Source organism: Lissotriton helveticus, chromosome 8 (assembly GCF_964261635.1).
Source record: "Lissotriton helveticus chromosome 8, aLisHel1.1, whole genome shotgun sequence".
Classification (NCBI taxonomy): domain Eukaryota; kingdom Metazoa; phylum Chordata; class Amphibia; order Caudata; family Salamandridae; genus Lissotriton; species Lissotriton helveticus.
In genome coordinates, this window is record NC_136069.1 from 1,692,891,326 (window position 1) to 1,692,908,319 (window position 16,994).

The 16,994-nt window shown below is 41.4% G+C and overlaps 1 protein-coding gene across 1 annotated transcript in view; it reads right to left on the bottom strand.

The window, feature by feature from the left end:
- The window catches only part of LOC144774115 (vomeronasal type-2 receptor 26-like), a 103,205-nt gene extending 91,574 nt beyond the window's left edge, over positions 1-11,631 (bottom strand). The window contains exons 1-3 of the mRNA XM_078659140.1: positions 11,032-11,631; positions 9,250-9,370; positions 5,355-6,173 (exon numbers count right to left, since the gene is read on the bottom strand). Coding sequence (XP_078515266.1) covers positions 5,355-6,173; positions 9,250-9,370; positions 11,032-11,631 — 1,540 coding nt within the window. The remainder of the gene's footprint in view (positions 1-5,354; positions 6,174-9,249; positions 9,371-11,031) is intronic.
- Positions 11,632-16,994: the final 5,363 nt, after the last annotated feature.

The window sequence follows — 16,994 nt, forward strand, 5'->3', positions numbered from 1 at the left end:
GCATGATTTCTACATTCCTACTGTTCATTAGAGATGTTCAGAACATTTGCTATCAAGAAGCACTTATCACCATAATGGCTGTAAGGGGGAAATATTCGTTTTTTCCTTGACATAGATGGGAAGTGCTAATTCTCTGTTGATTGTAGTTCTGATGCATTACAAAAATAACATTGCATGATAAAATATATTTCCCTAAGTCATGCCTGATTCAGTACATTTTATTCTGTAAATCAGTCCAATCAGTTTAACCAATGTAAATCTAAAATGTCTGTGGGGCAGATCTACAAGCCCCTGGCGACACATTTATGCTGCCGTTGTGTCGCTTCTGTGACAGAGCGGCGTTGTAAACAATGCGCCACATTGCAACAAATTTGCCATATATTGATTTTGCCTCAAGTACTGGATTGATTTGTGAACGCAGCATAAGTGATCCATAATGACAACTACGCCCCTTTTGTCTACTGCTAAGCATGGTTGTCTCATTTGTTATGAGCATTAGTGCCTCCTAACCAAATGTAACAACCCATGGTTGCATGATTATGAGATTAGTTAGTGGAGAAGACTCTGAAATCCTAACATTAAAAAATACTCAATAGTGGCCTGTGCAACCCATAATTTGGTTAACCCCTTCCATGCTCATGACGGAACGGTTCCGTCATGAGCGTCGGTTGAGCTGTGCTCATGACGGAACCGTTCCATCATGGTTCCATAAGCCCAATGGAACGTTCAGCACAGCGCAGGAATCTGCGCCGCGCTGAAGCGGTTAAGAGCCAGATGAGCAACATTGTTAGTGTTCTGCTCATTTGTTAATATTTCATTAATGGTGACAATGTATCAATACTCAGTTACAGCACAGTAGTACTGCAAAGTAGACCTATGCCACAGACTGGCACCTGCACCAGAAAGCATGCCGGGCACGCTTCACACTACTATCACTATTATCAATGGAGTTTGGGCAGCAGATTCTGTAGGTGCCTGGCCTTTTGCTTCTCATCACAAACAGGATACGCAATCATTTGACACTGTTATGAAGACAAATCAAACTATCAAAACGCAGTGGTTACTGAGAAGATGCACATAAAACTGAACTGTAAAGCATGTTTTCCATTTCCGGTATTTCGTTGTATTGTACGGTTACATTCACAAGTACCAGGACTGGGCCTATATCTTTACTCAAACGTTCCCCTACAATGGGATACAGGATTGTAGATGTCTTGATTTAATAGTAATCTGCTGAGGATGACCATGTTCCTTTTCATGGCATCAGATTGTGAGTCTCCAGAGGTGAACATCAACTGTTACCATCCAGGTGTTAATATTGAAAACCAATGTCAATGTGAATACCAATATATTCATGTACAAAAACGTAATCACATCTTTATTGACAAATTCAACCACTGTAAACTCCACGTTGACCCAACTCAGAAATACGTAGTGAGGCAGGCTCTGAGTCCCAGGCCGAAGGTCACTGATAGACAGATCACAGGTGGGGTGGCACGTAGCCGACAGACAAATGCGCCAACGGGAACCCCAGATCAATACCACAGATAGTCGCAGCAACACCACAATGGTCAAGGGAGATTGGCCCCAATAAAGCACACATGACTGGGGGAAGGCGCACATTCCAAAAACACTCTACAGTCAGATGGCACATGATGTTAGGAACACTTTGCCAATCAGGACACAGCAAACACAGTATATGCAGTGATCATGCACGCCCCATGCCGTACATCCGGGCACGTTAACTAGTGGCCTCATTGTGTCTATGCAAGGTGGAGGTCCAACTGGATTCCTCATCCAAAAGATTAATTTATCACTCCAAAGACAAAGGTTTGCATTCCTTACCAAAAAAGGACTCATGGAAGCATGTTATTGCATCCACTGAACGGCCTAAAAGTCAATGTTAGACTGATTGTAAATTGAGAAAGTCCCCAGACCCTATGCACCCGGAGAGCAGGGCCCACCACTGCAGTCACTGTGTGCCTAGATTAAGATGCAGTTACTGTGTGCCTCATATAAGATGCAGATACTGTGTGACACGAATAGGAAGCATCTACTGTGTGCTTAGCATAGGAGGAAGTTACCAAGTGCCTAGCCTAAGACACGGCTATTGTGTGCCTAGCATAGGATGCAGTTACTGTGTGCCTAGTATTAGAATGCTGAAACTTTCTGCCAAGCATCGGATGCAGTTACAGTGTGCCTGGCATGAGAAGCAGCTTCAGTGTGCCTAGCATAAGATGCAGTTTTTGCATGCCTAGCGTAAGATACAGTTACTGGGTGCCCAGTATAATATGCATTTACTGTGTGGCTTGTATAATATACAGTTACGGTGTGCCTATTATAAGATGCAGTTACAGTGTGCCTAGCACAGGATATAGTAACTGTATGACTAGCATAGGATGCAGCTACAGTATGCCTAACATAATTTGCAGTTCATATGTGTCTAGTTTAAGATGCAGTTACTGTGTGCCTAGCATATGATGTAGTTACAATGTGCCTAGCATAAGTTGCAGTTACTCTGTGCCGAGCATGGGAAGCAGTTACTGAGTGCCTAGCCTTAAATGCGGCTACTGTGTGCTTAGGATAAGATGCAGTTACTGTGTGCCTAGTTTAAGAAGGCAGTAAATGTGTGCCGAGCCTTGAATGCAGTTACTGTGTGCTTAGCACAGGATTCAGCTACCGTGTTTGTAGGATAAGATGCAATTACTGTGTGCCTAGCATAAGACGCAAATACTGTGTTCCAAGCAGAAGGTACAGTTACTATGTGCCACGCATTGGATGCAGTTACTGAGTGCCTAGCACAGGATGTAGTTACAGTATGCCTAGCATAAAATGCAGTTACTGTCTGCCAAGCATAGGCAACAGTTACTGTGTGCTTAGCATAAGACGCAGTTACTGTGTGCCTAACATAGGATGTAGCTACTGTGTGCCAAGTATAAAATGTAGTTACTGTGTGCCTAGCATAGGATGTACTTACTGCGTGCCTAGCATAATGCACAGTTTCTGCGTGTATAGCATAAGATCTAGATATGTGCCCATAGCATAAGATGAAGTTACTGTGTGCCTAGCATTATGTGAAGGCACTGGGTGCCAAGTATAAGATGTATTTACTATGTGCCAAGTACAAAATGAAGGTCGTATGTGCCTAGTATAAGGTGCATCTACTACGTGCCAAACACATGATTCAGTTACTATGTGCCTAGCATAAGATGCAGTTACTGTGTGCCTATCACAGTATGCGGTTGTACATTTTTGACAGTAGTTGCAGGAATTCCTCAAATACCATATTGTTCCAGGTCTCCCTCTGTACCCTACCTCAAGCCATTCGTTCAGTCCGTCTGAGCTGCTGTACCCTCCTAGGAGGGGTCTGTGCTGCTGGAAGGTTGGCTTCTGATGTGTGCAGCTCATAAATATATCAGGTTCCACCACTCATTGATGGTATTTTTCAGAGTCAGGAGCACCTGGAGACCAGGGTCCATCCCTGCTGTCAGTGGTAGTCAGTGGTTTAGGAGGGCCACACCCCTCCGAGTCTAAGGCCCCATAGTAAATAACAATGGATATCAAAACAGCTTCGTATTAGGGTCTGTGTTCATGTCCTTAACTTTACTAGCAAATACAATTCATCAATTTCTAAACAATGAATAAAAAACACATTATGCTAATCCATTTCATCTCTTTAGTTCAGCTTATATTTCAAATTTCTTTTAATCTTGCATTTCTTAATATTTTAGCCTTCTCCAGGATATTATGTTTCTTTTTTTTTTTAGCAGCATATTACTATTGTATAGGGCGTACTTTAAATCATTTCCAGGTGTTCATAACAGGCTACAGTTGACAGCTCTGGAGTTGAAACTGGAGGTCTCCATAATACATGTCAGTGGGTCACAAAGGTGTTCAGAATACATAGTCATCCAGCCATTGGCGTCTCTGCAGAGCGTACTGGGCAATAGTTATGTATTCTAGATGCAATAGTTATTCAGTGACAATATGTGTGAAGGAGGTACACAGTTGTCAAAATATTGACAAGGCAAAAGTAAAAGAAAACTCAGTCCTAACATGTGAGTGGATCTGTGGTGTGTTTGAGGGTGCTGAAGAGAATGAGATGTGAGAAAGTGCATTTGGGTGAGAGTGAAAAGTGGATGCAGAAGAGGAAAGAGATGAGGTGTAAGATATGCAAGTTGACAAGATGTAGAGAGAAAAACAGAGAGTGATTGACATATTCTGAACCCCACTCCTCCTTTCACAAGACCAGTAATATTTAATTCACTTTCAATATTATTTACAACAAAATTATTATTGCTACTCATTTATCTTAAACTGATAATACCCATTGTCAAATCCATTAGTCCTGGTTGGTTTTAGGTTAAGTTAGATGTTGTGTTATATATGTGGATGCAATCAAATAAAGCTCAGACGAACCAACATATCTGTCGGGTGGAATATCATGGGAATTAGAAAAATTTAGTTTACTTGTTTGGGCCACTCCTTCAAATGCATAGGTCCTGCACCTTCTTGACCCCCCCCCCCCCCCTCCAATTCTTTTTATCTCCCTGGAAGCCCAGGTGATCTGGTGTTAGTACCAGGTCAATTGGGGACTGGTCTTTTAGGTGCAAGGTTTTACTGTGACTTCAAAAGTGAAAATGTTGAGCTAGCAAGAAGGTTTATTTGGATCCACAATAAGGACAAATTCCACCAGCAAATAGGATACCGTTTTCAAGTGTGTGAAGACTCACTGCCTTCTGCTGCTCCTCTGGCTGAGGAGCATGGATATTGTACCCTACAGGTTCTGCGGCTTAGGAGGATTGAGCAGCACCTTGAGACCATCACGGGTGAGTAGCCACGCTTTACAAACACTTGATTGATTCATAAACACCCTACAGGTTCTGTGGCTGAGGAGGATGGATATAGGCACCCTTTAGGTTATGTGGAAGAGGAGGACAGATATAACACCCAACAGGTTCTGTGGCTGAGGAGAATGGATATAGCACCCACAGTTTCTGTGGCTGAGGAGGATGTATATAGGCACCGTCAAGGTTTTGTGGCTGAGGAGAAGGGATATAGCACCCAACAGGTTCTCATTATTTTGGAAGTTTAACCCTGTCATGTTCCAGGATATAATAGTATGCATTTGGTATTAGCTTTTTTGCATTTCCTGTATTTAGAATCAGGCAAGATAACTGAGATTGGACACATGCACCTGTGTGCATTTGCCTGTTTATTCCATTACACTATTTCCGGGTACCTGTAAGTCTATTCACTTTTAAAAGAAACAAACGTTTTTTTACCAATTAGATTGCGTCTAGTGTTTATTTCTGGTCTCATCAAAATAATATAACACTTTGGGAAGAATATACATCCGAGCAGTCCAGCACCGGAGCAAAGGATGGCAAACACCTCTACGGCCACCATGTACTTCCCTCGTGTGCTCAGGTACGCTGGGATGAAGGAGATCCACACACTGACAAATACCAGCATACTGAAGGTGATAAGCTTCGCCTCGTTGAAGCTTCCAGGTAGATTCCTCGAGAGAAATGCCACAATGAAGCTGACTGTGGCCAGGAAGCCCATGTATCCCAGCATGCAGTAAAAGAAGATGGTGCCTCCTTCATTACACTCAACAATCATTTTTTCCTTATAAGACACAATGTTCAGCTCAGAAAAAGGAGGTGATTTCACCAGCCAAACAACACAGATAACAACTTGAATCAAAGAAGAGATGACGACTATGCATGTTGGTGTCTTTGATCCCAGCCACTGCCTCGCAGAGCTGCTGGGATTTGTTGCTTTGAAGACAATGACAACTACTATGGTTTTAGCCAAAACAGATGAAACACTGACAGAAAATATCACCCCAAAGACTGTCTGTCGGAGCAAGCAGGTGAGCTTGTGAGGACGACAGACAAAAATAATCGAGCAGAGGAAGCAGAGCATTAGGGAGACAAGAAGAAGGTAACTGAGACCACGGTTATTGGCTTTGACGATGGGAGTGTCTCTGTATTTAATGAAGACTCCAAGGACCAAAGAAGTGATGAAAGTCAAGAAGGCAGCAAATATGGTGAGGGTGAGTCCCAGGGGATCTTCAAATGAGAGGAATTCAGTCACTTTTAGGACACAATGATCATGTTTATCATTGGACCATTTGTCATCAGGACATCTCATACATTCATCACTGCCTGCAGAAAAAATGAAATTATGTTATTTTTGGAGACAGTCTCTGTCTATTGAGTAGACCACATTGTAATTGCAGGGGAACCATCAATAATATATTTCAGCCATACATAATTACTCACATACGAATCTAGATAATTGAAATAGTGGCAACCAATGTGCTGTTCATTAAGGCCCAAAACGACTCCAGGAGGGCTGGCTCCATGCCAGATCATTTTGATCACAGTATGAATAATTACCTTTTATAATATTTGTAAATGCATCTTATATTGCTATTGTAATAATATAGTATGCCTTTAACTTTCCTGTCAGTAAAGTACCATTTATTTAAAACATAATTTAGGGTAGTCAGAGGTTTGTGACATACATTATACAGTTCACATATATGTACATATTCCCTCATACAACATAAATGTCCTTTGTTTATAGAGAAAAGTAACATGTTGTGGGTGTGATGGGAAAGATTACTGTCTAACAAGGAGACCCTAAGGGAAAACATTGCAAAATATGGTATATGGTAAAATATGGTATATGGTATATATGGAATTGATATACCAGAGTCTAAAACAGATCTCTTAACTGAATACATTAGTTTTTATGAAGTTGAGGGTTATCATGAATATCAAAACTATATGTTTAGCCAGTTTCAAAATACAAGTAGTATACATGGGGAATAATAATTGTTTTGAAACAAAATTTTATAAAATAATTGGATATTGTTAAAATAAACTTTGTGCAGTGGTAAGAAAGAGACACACAGTTGACAGGAGCAATATTGAGCTAGCTATTTGCTGGCAAATATTTCATTAAGAAGACTGATCATCTTAACATGTTACAAAGTGTTGTGAAATATAATGATTCCATAGCAATTGAGTAATTTAGAAGGATGATTTTAGTCTGATTCATTGACGTTTTGTTTCCTTACTTTACAATGTAAAGAGCCTCCACCAAGAAATTAAACATATTTTGAACCTCTCCTATTCTATAACATCTCTTGGAATAATAAAAAAAGAACTGAGCACATTAGTCATGCGCACCAATGCATATATCTATGTATCTTTAATGCATTATTTATTCAATCTACTTCATACAATCAATTTTATTCTGTTAGTATTGAGCTCCCTCTCGTGTTTTAGCAAAACATGTAACTTTATGCATACAAAAAATAAAGCCATTAAAAATACAAATGAATGTTTGCCCTTACAGGCTCAAGAATGGAATTACAAAGCATTCGCAATAGCCAGATTTCTAGAAAGGCCCAAGATTAAGCAGAAAGGCATACAATTGTTGATGGTGCTCAAGCAATGCATGTTTTTTTGAGTCATCTTTCATCTTCTTAGTAATTTATTATTTCCAGAACATGAATTCTGAATATCCACCATAATAGTTAGATAGTCTAGTAAAATCCAAGGGCTGTCTGGTTTCACAGAAATCGATTGATTCCCCACCATTACTATTTGTAGAATTGCCTGGAACAGACTCTGGGGAATGAAAAACCAAGTCTTGGGCACACGTTTATACAGTAAAGACAATGTTTGTTTATGTTTCGAGCATTTGAAGAGTTGTACTCAAAGTTCACTCGAATAGTAAATGTTTATAGTTTTAATCTCAATAGCAAAAGGACAAAGGACAACCAGCCAACATGGAAAGTATTCCGTGACTTCTTCAGGGCTGTCAAGGAAACGTTGATGCCATAGAGGAATCTCTCCACCGGTGATAATTCCGACCCGTCTGGTCTAGTTAAGAGTAAGTGATAATGAAATCCATAATGGTTCGAATTTCCGGACAAGGGACTTTTATCCAGCACGTCGACATCGACTGGGATTATTGGCCACTACATTGGCCTTGGAAAATACAGGACGCTGAGATTTATCATCCTGCATGTTACTACATTCATGTGGATGTGGAGGATTTGGCCAATTTTTTGGGCCTTGTAATTTGGATGATTGTGGGACGCTTAAGAATCGTAATATAGGCCAATACTTTGGGCCACCAAGCTTGGACGATTATACTATTGACAAGCCGAACACTTCTATAACTAGCGGACCCTGTTTACCTGTTGTTGACCTTGGGAATTATTGACCCACAAATTTAGAACGATTGGATTGATATTACTATACCTAAGCCCTGACGAAGATCCATTTGGAACGAAACGCGTTGGCTGATGTCCAATTTTAACAACAACTACAATAAAGGATAATATTTTTGGGGATACATTTGAAGCTTAATGACTTTGTCTCTGGTGCACCTTCCTCCTCCTTACGAAATCCACAATGCTGTTGGGAAAACTCCGAAATCCATGGGTCGGTGGGTTAACGTCTCAACGGATCTTAATTAGGAAAACCTTTGTGAAGTGCGTAGGGAAGCTCCAGGGTGGTGGAGATCCCGAATGGAGTGCTTGAAGCCTGTAGAAGGGTGGGTCAGTCAATCTAGAAGAATGTAGTAAGGAGGAGTGCAGGCACCAACTTGTGTCTGTTCCGGATAAGGACAGCTCTGGGGCATATTTACAAGCCCCTAGTGCCACCGGAGCGTCACTTTTTTATGCTTCAGTGCCGGTGTGTGCTGGCCTTTATTTACAAACCCACACAAAGCCACTTCATGTGGCTTTATACGGCCTTGTATATATGGCCCTCTTTCAGGCAGTACTCTGCGTCCAAGAATTGTGTCTTAGGTGTTGCTGTGGGTTTCCCTATGCAAAGCCCATGGCTTTTTGACACTGCCCCATATATACAAGTATTCATGAATCTGAGGCAGTGCCAAAAACTAACTCCTTTCCAGGGAAGGAGTAAAAGTGATGTAAAAAGGAGAAATTCTTTTAATTATCCCAGTTTTCTGCTCCTTCTATGTGTGCTGCATTAACCTTCTCTGGTAGATAAAAGCCTAGATCCTCTGTCTTTTCCACCACACTATTGCTTATGTAAGCACCCACACTTGCACATGTGGCCAACTTGTACAAATACTTGCAGAGATACATTTTTTCCCAATGTATTTTTTCATGTGTTCTCAAGGGGTGTGCCAAATCAAGGAAATACATACTTGTTTAAATAGTTTCTCGAAAGATTTTCATGCTCTGAAACTCACCAGGGACAGAGATTTCCCCCTGAGCACATGGAACACAGTCAAAGCAGCAAACGGGCTGTCCTTCCCTGCCTGCTCTTCTGTACCCAGGAAGGCACTCCTCACTGCAGACCGAGTGTGGGATCTGAAGGACAAAGACACCAGTGGTACTTAAATGCATCAAACAATGGGTGCTCTGCAGAATAAGGACCAGAAAAAGTCATGCAAGAAAGGAGTAAATGCTGAGTAGAACTTGCAAGAATGGTGTCACAAAAGGTCTATTTATCAAACTTGCAAATACTTTTGGGTAGTAGCCATTATTATATTCATGTTTGCTAGTAAATAACCCTTCACAACTAGAATTTAGAAATTAGAATTGAGGGTTTAGACTTTGGTCCAACACTAAATGGTGCATTGATTAAGGTATTACATCTGGCCTGTTTTTACTAGTGAACATTTTTCTTTGTTGATGGGGGAAGAGAGAGCAACAGAGAGAGAAAGAGAGAGAAAGAGAGATAGAGAGAGAGAGAGAGATTCAGTACGTGCATGGATAGATGCAGTCAGTGATTCCCCATGCCTCCCTCTAAACTGTGTACCACTGTCCATTTGGTCCCCAATGTGAAAGGAGGAAAACTGTTAAAAATGCCCTCACAATGGATATCCAAGATTAAAATAAGGGATCCTATGACCTGGGACATACATGACTCTTCTTCTGCTGATATCAGGATTAAAAATGTCCCTAATGTTTTAGATACCAAGCCATAGAACATGACCTCCTATACTGATGAATGTTTAACCTTGCATCTCTAGAACACCCTGGGGGCGTAACTCTAGATTGTCAATCGCCAAGCCATGAAATGAAGGCAGAAAATAGCCCAAGATGAGAGGCTGTTTACTATAAGGGAGGAGGATTTACTGGAAGGAGAACAAAAGCACAATTGACATATGTAGAAGGCTCAAGAACCAGGAATGTCACAGCCATTGAGGGGTATCAAGATCACAGATGCAATCTTTCCCAAATCTTCTTCTGCACCCTTGGAATGAAGGGGGGGGGGGGGAATGCAAACATTCTTCCCAGAGGCCAAACCAGCGACATGAATCCACCCCAGACTTTCTGACATCAAACTTTTGAAGAGAACTGCAGAAGATGGGTGTTCTCCTCTGATACATAGGTGTCCAGTCAGGGCTGACACAATTGGGCTGTTACTAGAATGACTCAATGGGTTCCAACTCTTTTGTGATACCCGGGGGCTAGTCATTAACACTCTAAAAACTAAGTTCATGGCATTTAACTCCCACAAGTCCTACAGATGCAACGCTCTGCTGGGTGGGACATCCTTGGTAAGAGTCGGAACCTTTGATTATCTCTGTGCCTGACTCTCCGACAAAATGTCATGGAAGCCCCACCCAGCTAAGATGTTGATGGGGCACAAACAAGTGGCTGGAGCACCCCCGGAATGAACATGCTCCTCACAAAGTAGGCCGGTAGCCCCAGCGGACCCTTTGACGATGAAGGATTTCCGCCTTAATCACCCCAAGGTAGAGAGAGCTGGCATAATCCAGCCTAGACATGATGGATGCCTGGTTGATAATCTGCTGGACCATAGGATCAAAAAAGCCCAACAGTGGTTTAAGCCCACGTAGGACACCAAAGCAGGTCCCAGCAACTTTTTTAGTTTGGACCTGAAAGCTGAGGGCTGAGTCCACCCATACACCCAGGTTTTTAACCACCTGTTTGGGGGCAGGAGCTCAGCCCAAGGTTGACAGCCACCACCTCTCACTGCACAGATCGGGATCTATCCCTACTAGAAAGATCTCAGCTTTGCTAGCGTTAAGCTGAAGACAGTTCGTAGTCATCCACCCTGCGACAGCAGCAAGATCGCTCTTAAATTTGAGAGCATCCTGCATGCAGTCTTCAGAGAGTGCTACTACCAGCTGAGTATCATCAGCAAATGATACCACCATAAGTCCTCTACTCCTAGCCACCGCTGCTAAAGGTTGAACATATAGGTTGAATAATGTAGGGCTCAGAGCCGAACCCTGAGGAACCTCTTGTTTGATGGCGTGTGACCGGGAGGTAAAAGGGAGAGTCGACACCTGGAAGGTTCTCTCAGAAGGGAAGGAGGCGAACCAACCCAGGGCCAAGCCATCGATGCCAGCCTCCTCCAACCGTTGCAGCAGGATCTGATGAGACACTGTGTCAAACGTGGTGCTGAGATCTGATAGAATTAATGCTAAGGTGTGTCCGGCATCCAAAGCCACTCTCAGGTGTTCAGTCACAGCTAGGAAAGCAGTCTCCATGCTGTGGCCTGGGTGAAAACCATTCTGAGAGGAATCAAGCAAGTTGTTGCGTTTCAGGTGTCTAGTCAAAAAGGAGTTGATGTGGGACTTGATGTGCTTGGCCATCATGACAAGAGAGGGATGGGCCAGAAATTCTCCAGTTTGGTGGCATCCAAAGAGTGTTTTTTTTGACAAAGGGACCACCATGGCTTGTTTTCCAAGCCCTGGGGACAACAGCCTTAGCCATAGAAAAATGTATCAGTTGAAACAAAGGAGCGAGTAGAGGAGACAACGATTTTAGGAATTGTTCAGGCTTAAGAGGATCAGCATGGGACGCAGATTTAACCTTAATACATAGTGTATGCATCTAATCGGGATAGATAGGGGGAGGACAGTGCATGTAGAAATAGAGAGAGGTCTATGGTCAGGGCCAGATCTAATCAAAGCAGGGGGGAAGGTCGTGCAGATGTTATCCATCTTCTTAATAAAAAAGATTGCCAGATCCTCGCACTGCTGATCCGACAAGATCAAGGGTGCAGTGGGAGACCCTACTGTTTTGAGATCTTTTAGCATTGAAAAAATACTTTTCACTGGATTGCTGCTAGTACTGATTTTGTCAGCAAAGAAAGAACCATTTTCATTCTGAATGGCCCTGTGATAGTTCTTAATTGCAGCCTGATACTGCACCTTCAGGGCAGGGTCATAGTCCTGTCTGCATGCCTGTTCCAACCTCTTACAGGCTTTCCGGATTGTAGCAAGTTTGCTGTTGTACCAAGGGCTGGATTTACTGCTGCGGCATTTAAACCTCTTTTCAGGGATGAGTTTATCAAAAGGCCACCAAACCCAGTCAGTTAGAGCTTTATTGGCTGCATCAGGGTCATCCGGCATACAGAGGGGATGCGTGGTGAGGAGGGTATGAAATTGGCCTGAGTTCAGTTTGTGCCAAGGACGTTTAAGTATCATCTACTGAGCAACCCTCTGAGAGGGCTCTACCCCCGGGAGTGTCATGGGAACCAGGAAATGATCGGTCCAGCTCATCGGGATGGGAGTGCCCACAGTGAGAGCGGAGAGGTTAGAAAAAACTGGGTCAAGCAAATGACCTGCAGGATGGGTAGAGGCTGAAATAAATTAAGTTAGCTGAAGGGCAGCAAGGCCATCTAGAAAATTACCTATATCCGCATCACGCAGATTGTCCAAATTAAGATTTAAATCACCAATAATGCTGAAATTGTCAGGCTTCAAAGACAGAGAGCTAACTGCCTCAATCAGTGCCCCCCTGAACTCTTTAGAGGTTTCTGGCGGGCGATACACCAACAACCCGTACAAAGTATAGCTGACATGAAAAGAGATCCCAAAACGTTTTGTTGATTTCTTTGGTCCTTTCTGGTTATTGCTACAGGATGGATAAGAAAATAAAATGTTGTACCTTGAATATCAATGGCCTCAATGACCCGAAAAAAGTAGGGATTCTTCGTAGAATAATACAGTTTTTTAGGTGTTGATTTCTTGTTCCCTGGGATAAACGAGCCCTTTTAAAAAATCTGGGGCTTGAACTTCTAGTCACCTCTAAACAAATCGGTGTTAAAAGAGGCATTGCAATCTGTATGAAGAAAGGGGTGGGGAAATGTCTTAGAACTTTAGCGGATAAATGGGGTAGATGGGGCCTTGTGGAATTAGTCGTGAAAGGGCATAAATTTACTGTTTGCTGTATCTATGGCCCCAATTTGGACGATAACGAAGTTTTTAATATTGTTAATGCAGAAATTTCAACTTGGCCTCAGCCTATAATCCTATGTGGGGATTTGAATATTCACATCGAAGCGAATTGGAATATTAGGTCTGAGAGGAAATATATTGGTCGTAAAAAGAGGACTTATAGAGCTCTAAGAGAACTAGTACTAGGAAAAGGGCTAGTGGATGTATGGTATAAATTGCAAGCTAATGACCCAGGCTATACTTTTTTTTCGACCCCTCATCGAAAGTTTGTCCGCTTAGATTATTTTTTTGTTTCCTCTTCGTTTATGGAGAACGTGAAGGTTGAGGTGTTACCACAACTGGTCTCCAACCACAATCCAGTTAAAATTGAATTATTTTTACCTTCTAAATGTGGTAGACCTAATATACAGTGGTCATTTCAAAGAAATTTACTACTTGATGAAGAATATCTTCAATTTATGGCTGGAATAATTAGGTATTTTTTTGAGCGGAACAATGGGACGGCCTCAACACGAGTTGTCTGGGATACTTTTAAGTCTATTGTGCGGGGGGAAACAATCAGTTATTCCAATTTCAAACGTAAGAAGAGCCAAGCCGATTTTAAAGATAGATTAGATAAAGTCCGGGAGGCTGAAGTTAATCTTGCTTCTGCCCTTAGAGACAGGCAAGGCTCTGAGGAGGCCCAGCGACTTTTAGTTATTGAGCGGTCTATTTTGTATTCATATGTAGCAGACCAGGTAGCGGTTAAATATAAACAACACAGAGCTGAGTGTTATGAATACAGTGAGCAGACAGGGAGGATTTTAGCTCAACGGCTCAGACAGAAAGCAACGTTAAATGAAATAGTGGGAATTAAGGACTTAGATGGAGTATTTCAGGAGACTAAAGCAGGGATACTAAAGGCATTCAGTTGTTTTTATAAGGTATTATATAACGACACCAATAACGAAATTAATAAAGCTAGTGATCCAATGGACTATTTGAGGTATATCGAAAATACACCGCTGATCGAAGATGACAGAGCTCTTTTATCAGCTCCTATTATATGGGAGGAGATTGAAAATGCAATTCTTAGTCTTGACGCTGGGAAAGCAATGGGGCCAGACCAAATCCCTCTTGAATTTTATCGCACCTATAGGAATATGCTCAAACCAGAGCTACTTAAGATATTCCATCAAGCTTTCCAAGGGAACCCACCTAGTTCATGGTCCATGGCTACAATCGTAGTATTTAGTAAGAAAGGTAAGGATCCTAAAGAACTAGGTTCATACCGACCAATATCCCTTATCACATCAGACAGTAAGATTTTCTCAAAAATTCTGGCCGACAGATTAAACAATATGATGCCTGATTTAGTATCTGAGATTCAGCATGGTTTTATCAAGAACAGAGACACGACAGATCATATAAGGCGTGTCATTACATTGTTAGACTGGGCACAGGCCACGGAATCTCCAGTCGGGGTTATCCTGCTAGATGCTGAAAAAGCTTTTGACAGGGTTTACTGGAGATTCCTGTGGTCTGTTCTGGCCTGGAAGGGTCTTCTGCTAGAATTTATTATGGCCATACAGGCGCTCTAAATTTAGTCCTAAAGGAGCGATTCGTATAGGTATAGAAATCTCTGATTCTTTCTCGATCACCAGGGGGACAAGGCAGGGCTGTCCCTGTTCCCCTTTACTGTTTGCACTCTATATAGAGCCATATTTGAATAAACGTATTAAAGAAACAGGGATTCCACCAGTAAAAGTGCATAATGTTGATCATAAGGTTTTTGCCTATGCAGACGATGTTGCCATTGTGACCTCAGATGCTGCTTTAGCTATACCCAAAATTATAGAAATTGCACAGGAGTTTGGTGCACTATCAGGATATAAGCTCAACATCTCTAAAACTCAAATTTTACACTCATCTGTCGGTCAACCGACAGGTATAGCTCTAGCTCCCACAGGCACATACCTTGGAGTAACTATTTCGGCCAAGGTGGAGGACATAGTTGGGCTAAATTTGGACCCTTGTTAATTTCTACAAATAGGACATTAGAAAGGCTAAATAATTTGCACTTGTCACTTTATGGCCGTACAAATGTGGTGAAAATGTTGATTTTTCCCAAATTTCTTTATTTTTTTTGCACTATACCACTTTTCTTTCCTTCGTCCCTTTTTAATAAAATAGATCGAATGGTATCTAGGTTTTTATGGGGCTACCATCGTACCAGAAGATCTTTAAAGTGGTGTATTTTGCCGAAACTGCGCGGAGGCCTGGGAATACCGAGCTTCCGACTTTATTATTGGGCAGTCATACTTAAACTCATGGGGATTCTATTATTTCATGATTTTAGTCTAGAAACATTTATGACACCATCTATATATGAAATGCTGCTGGGGGAGGAGGCGCGACAATGCCTGGTGAAATTTTTAGAACCGAGCTATTATAAAAAAACAAAGTTTAAGATAATGATATCGTATTTCAGATATGGAAACAAATAAATAAGAAGTTTCATCTTTTACCAAAGCTCAATTATTACACTCCGCTTTATGGGAATAGTCCTCTTTCTGGGATCTTCGCGGATCCCGCTATGCATCGATGGCAAGTCTCGCAGGTTTATTTGTTGGGGCAATTATATCAAAATGGATCTCTTGTTTCATTTGCAGAACTACAGGAAAAATTTGGACTTATAAGGGGTGATTTTTTTAAATTCTTGCAGATTCGTAGCTTTCTGGAAACCAATAATTTATTACATATTGACTTAATGCAGACAAAAGATGTCCTACAGAGTTGCAGAAAGAAAAATCGAATCGGTGTCGTATACCAACTGTTGCTAGACAGGATGCAAGATGATTTAGTCTTTTATGCGGAGAAGTGACAAAAAAGCTTGGGAATTAAGGGAATATATGTCTCTAGGGCTTTTGAGATATGTAATAGGGTCTTAGTTAATGGCTCTCTTAAAAGTCAGCATTTTATGTCTGCCTTAGACCTGTATTATACACCTTTAAAACTTGCAAAGTGGAAAGCACTAAAGGGTACAAACTGTAGTCGCTGTGGGTTCTTTGCAGCTGATCTAAACCATATGTTTTTTTGTTGCCCGAAATTGATGCAATTTGTATCTAAAGTTCAAGAATTTCTAAATATTGTGATGAATACTAATGTGATCTTATCATCTGTACTTATAATTTTCGGAATTCAAACTGAATCTGAAGTGCTGTCAGCAGCAGAAGAAGGTTTTTTTATTTAAAACTATGGCAGTATTTCGATCTTGCATAACTTCACGGTGGCTAGATAAGGACCCCCCAACTTTTAGTCATTGGCAATTTAAACTGTTAAATATATACAGGATGGAAAAGGCTGTCTATAAATTTAAGGGGCGGAAAAGAAAGACCTTTGCTCAAAAATTATAGTCCCCGATTGAAACTTGGATTTGAAAAAGCTATTTATGTATTAAGTGTTAGTTATTTGATTATGTGATATGGGGGGAGGGGTCTCCCATCTGCAGAAGTATTCTAATGAATTTGTATGTGCCTTAGTGTTTTATTGGGTGCTATTAATTGTTTTTTTCTTTCTCTTCTTCACTTTTTTTCTATTGTTGCAATTGTATTTGCTTATGTAATTTACCTCTGCCACAAAAATTAATAAAATAAAAAATAAAAAAAAAGAGATCCCAAAACAAACGTGCACACTCACAGCCAGCCACAGCTTCTTTCACAAAGGTACAGGAGTAGCAGGATTTAAAAATAGCTGCAATTCAGTTTAACCAAGGAGCAAGAAAGACAGTAGAC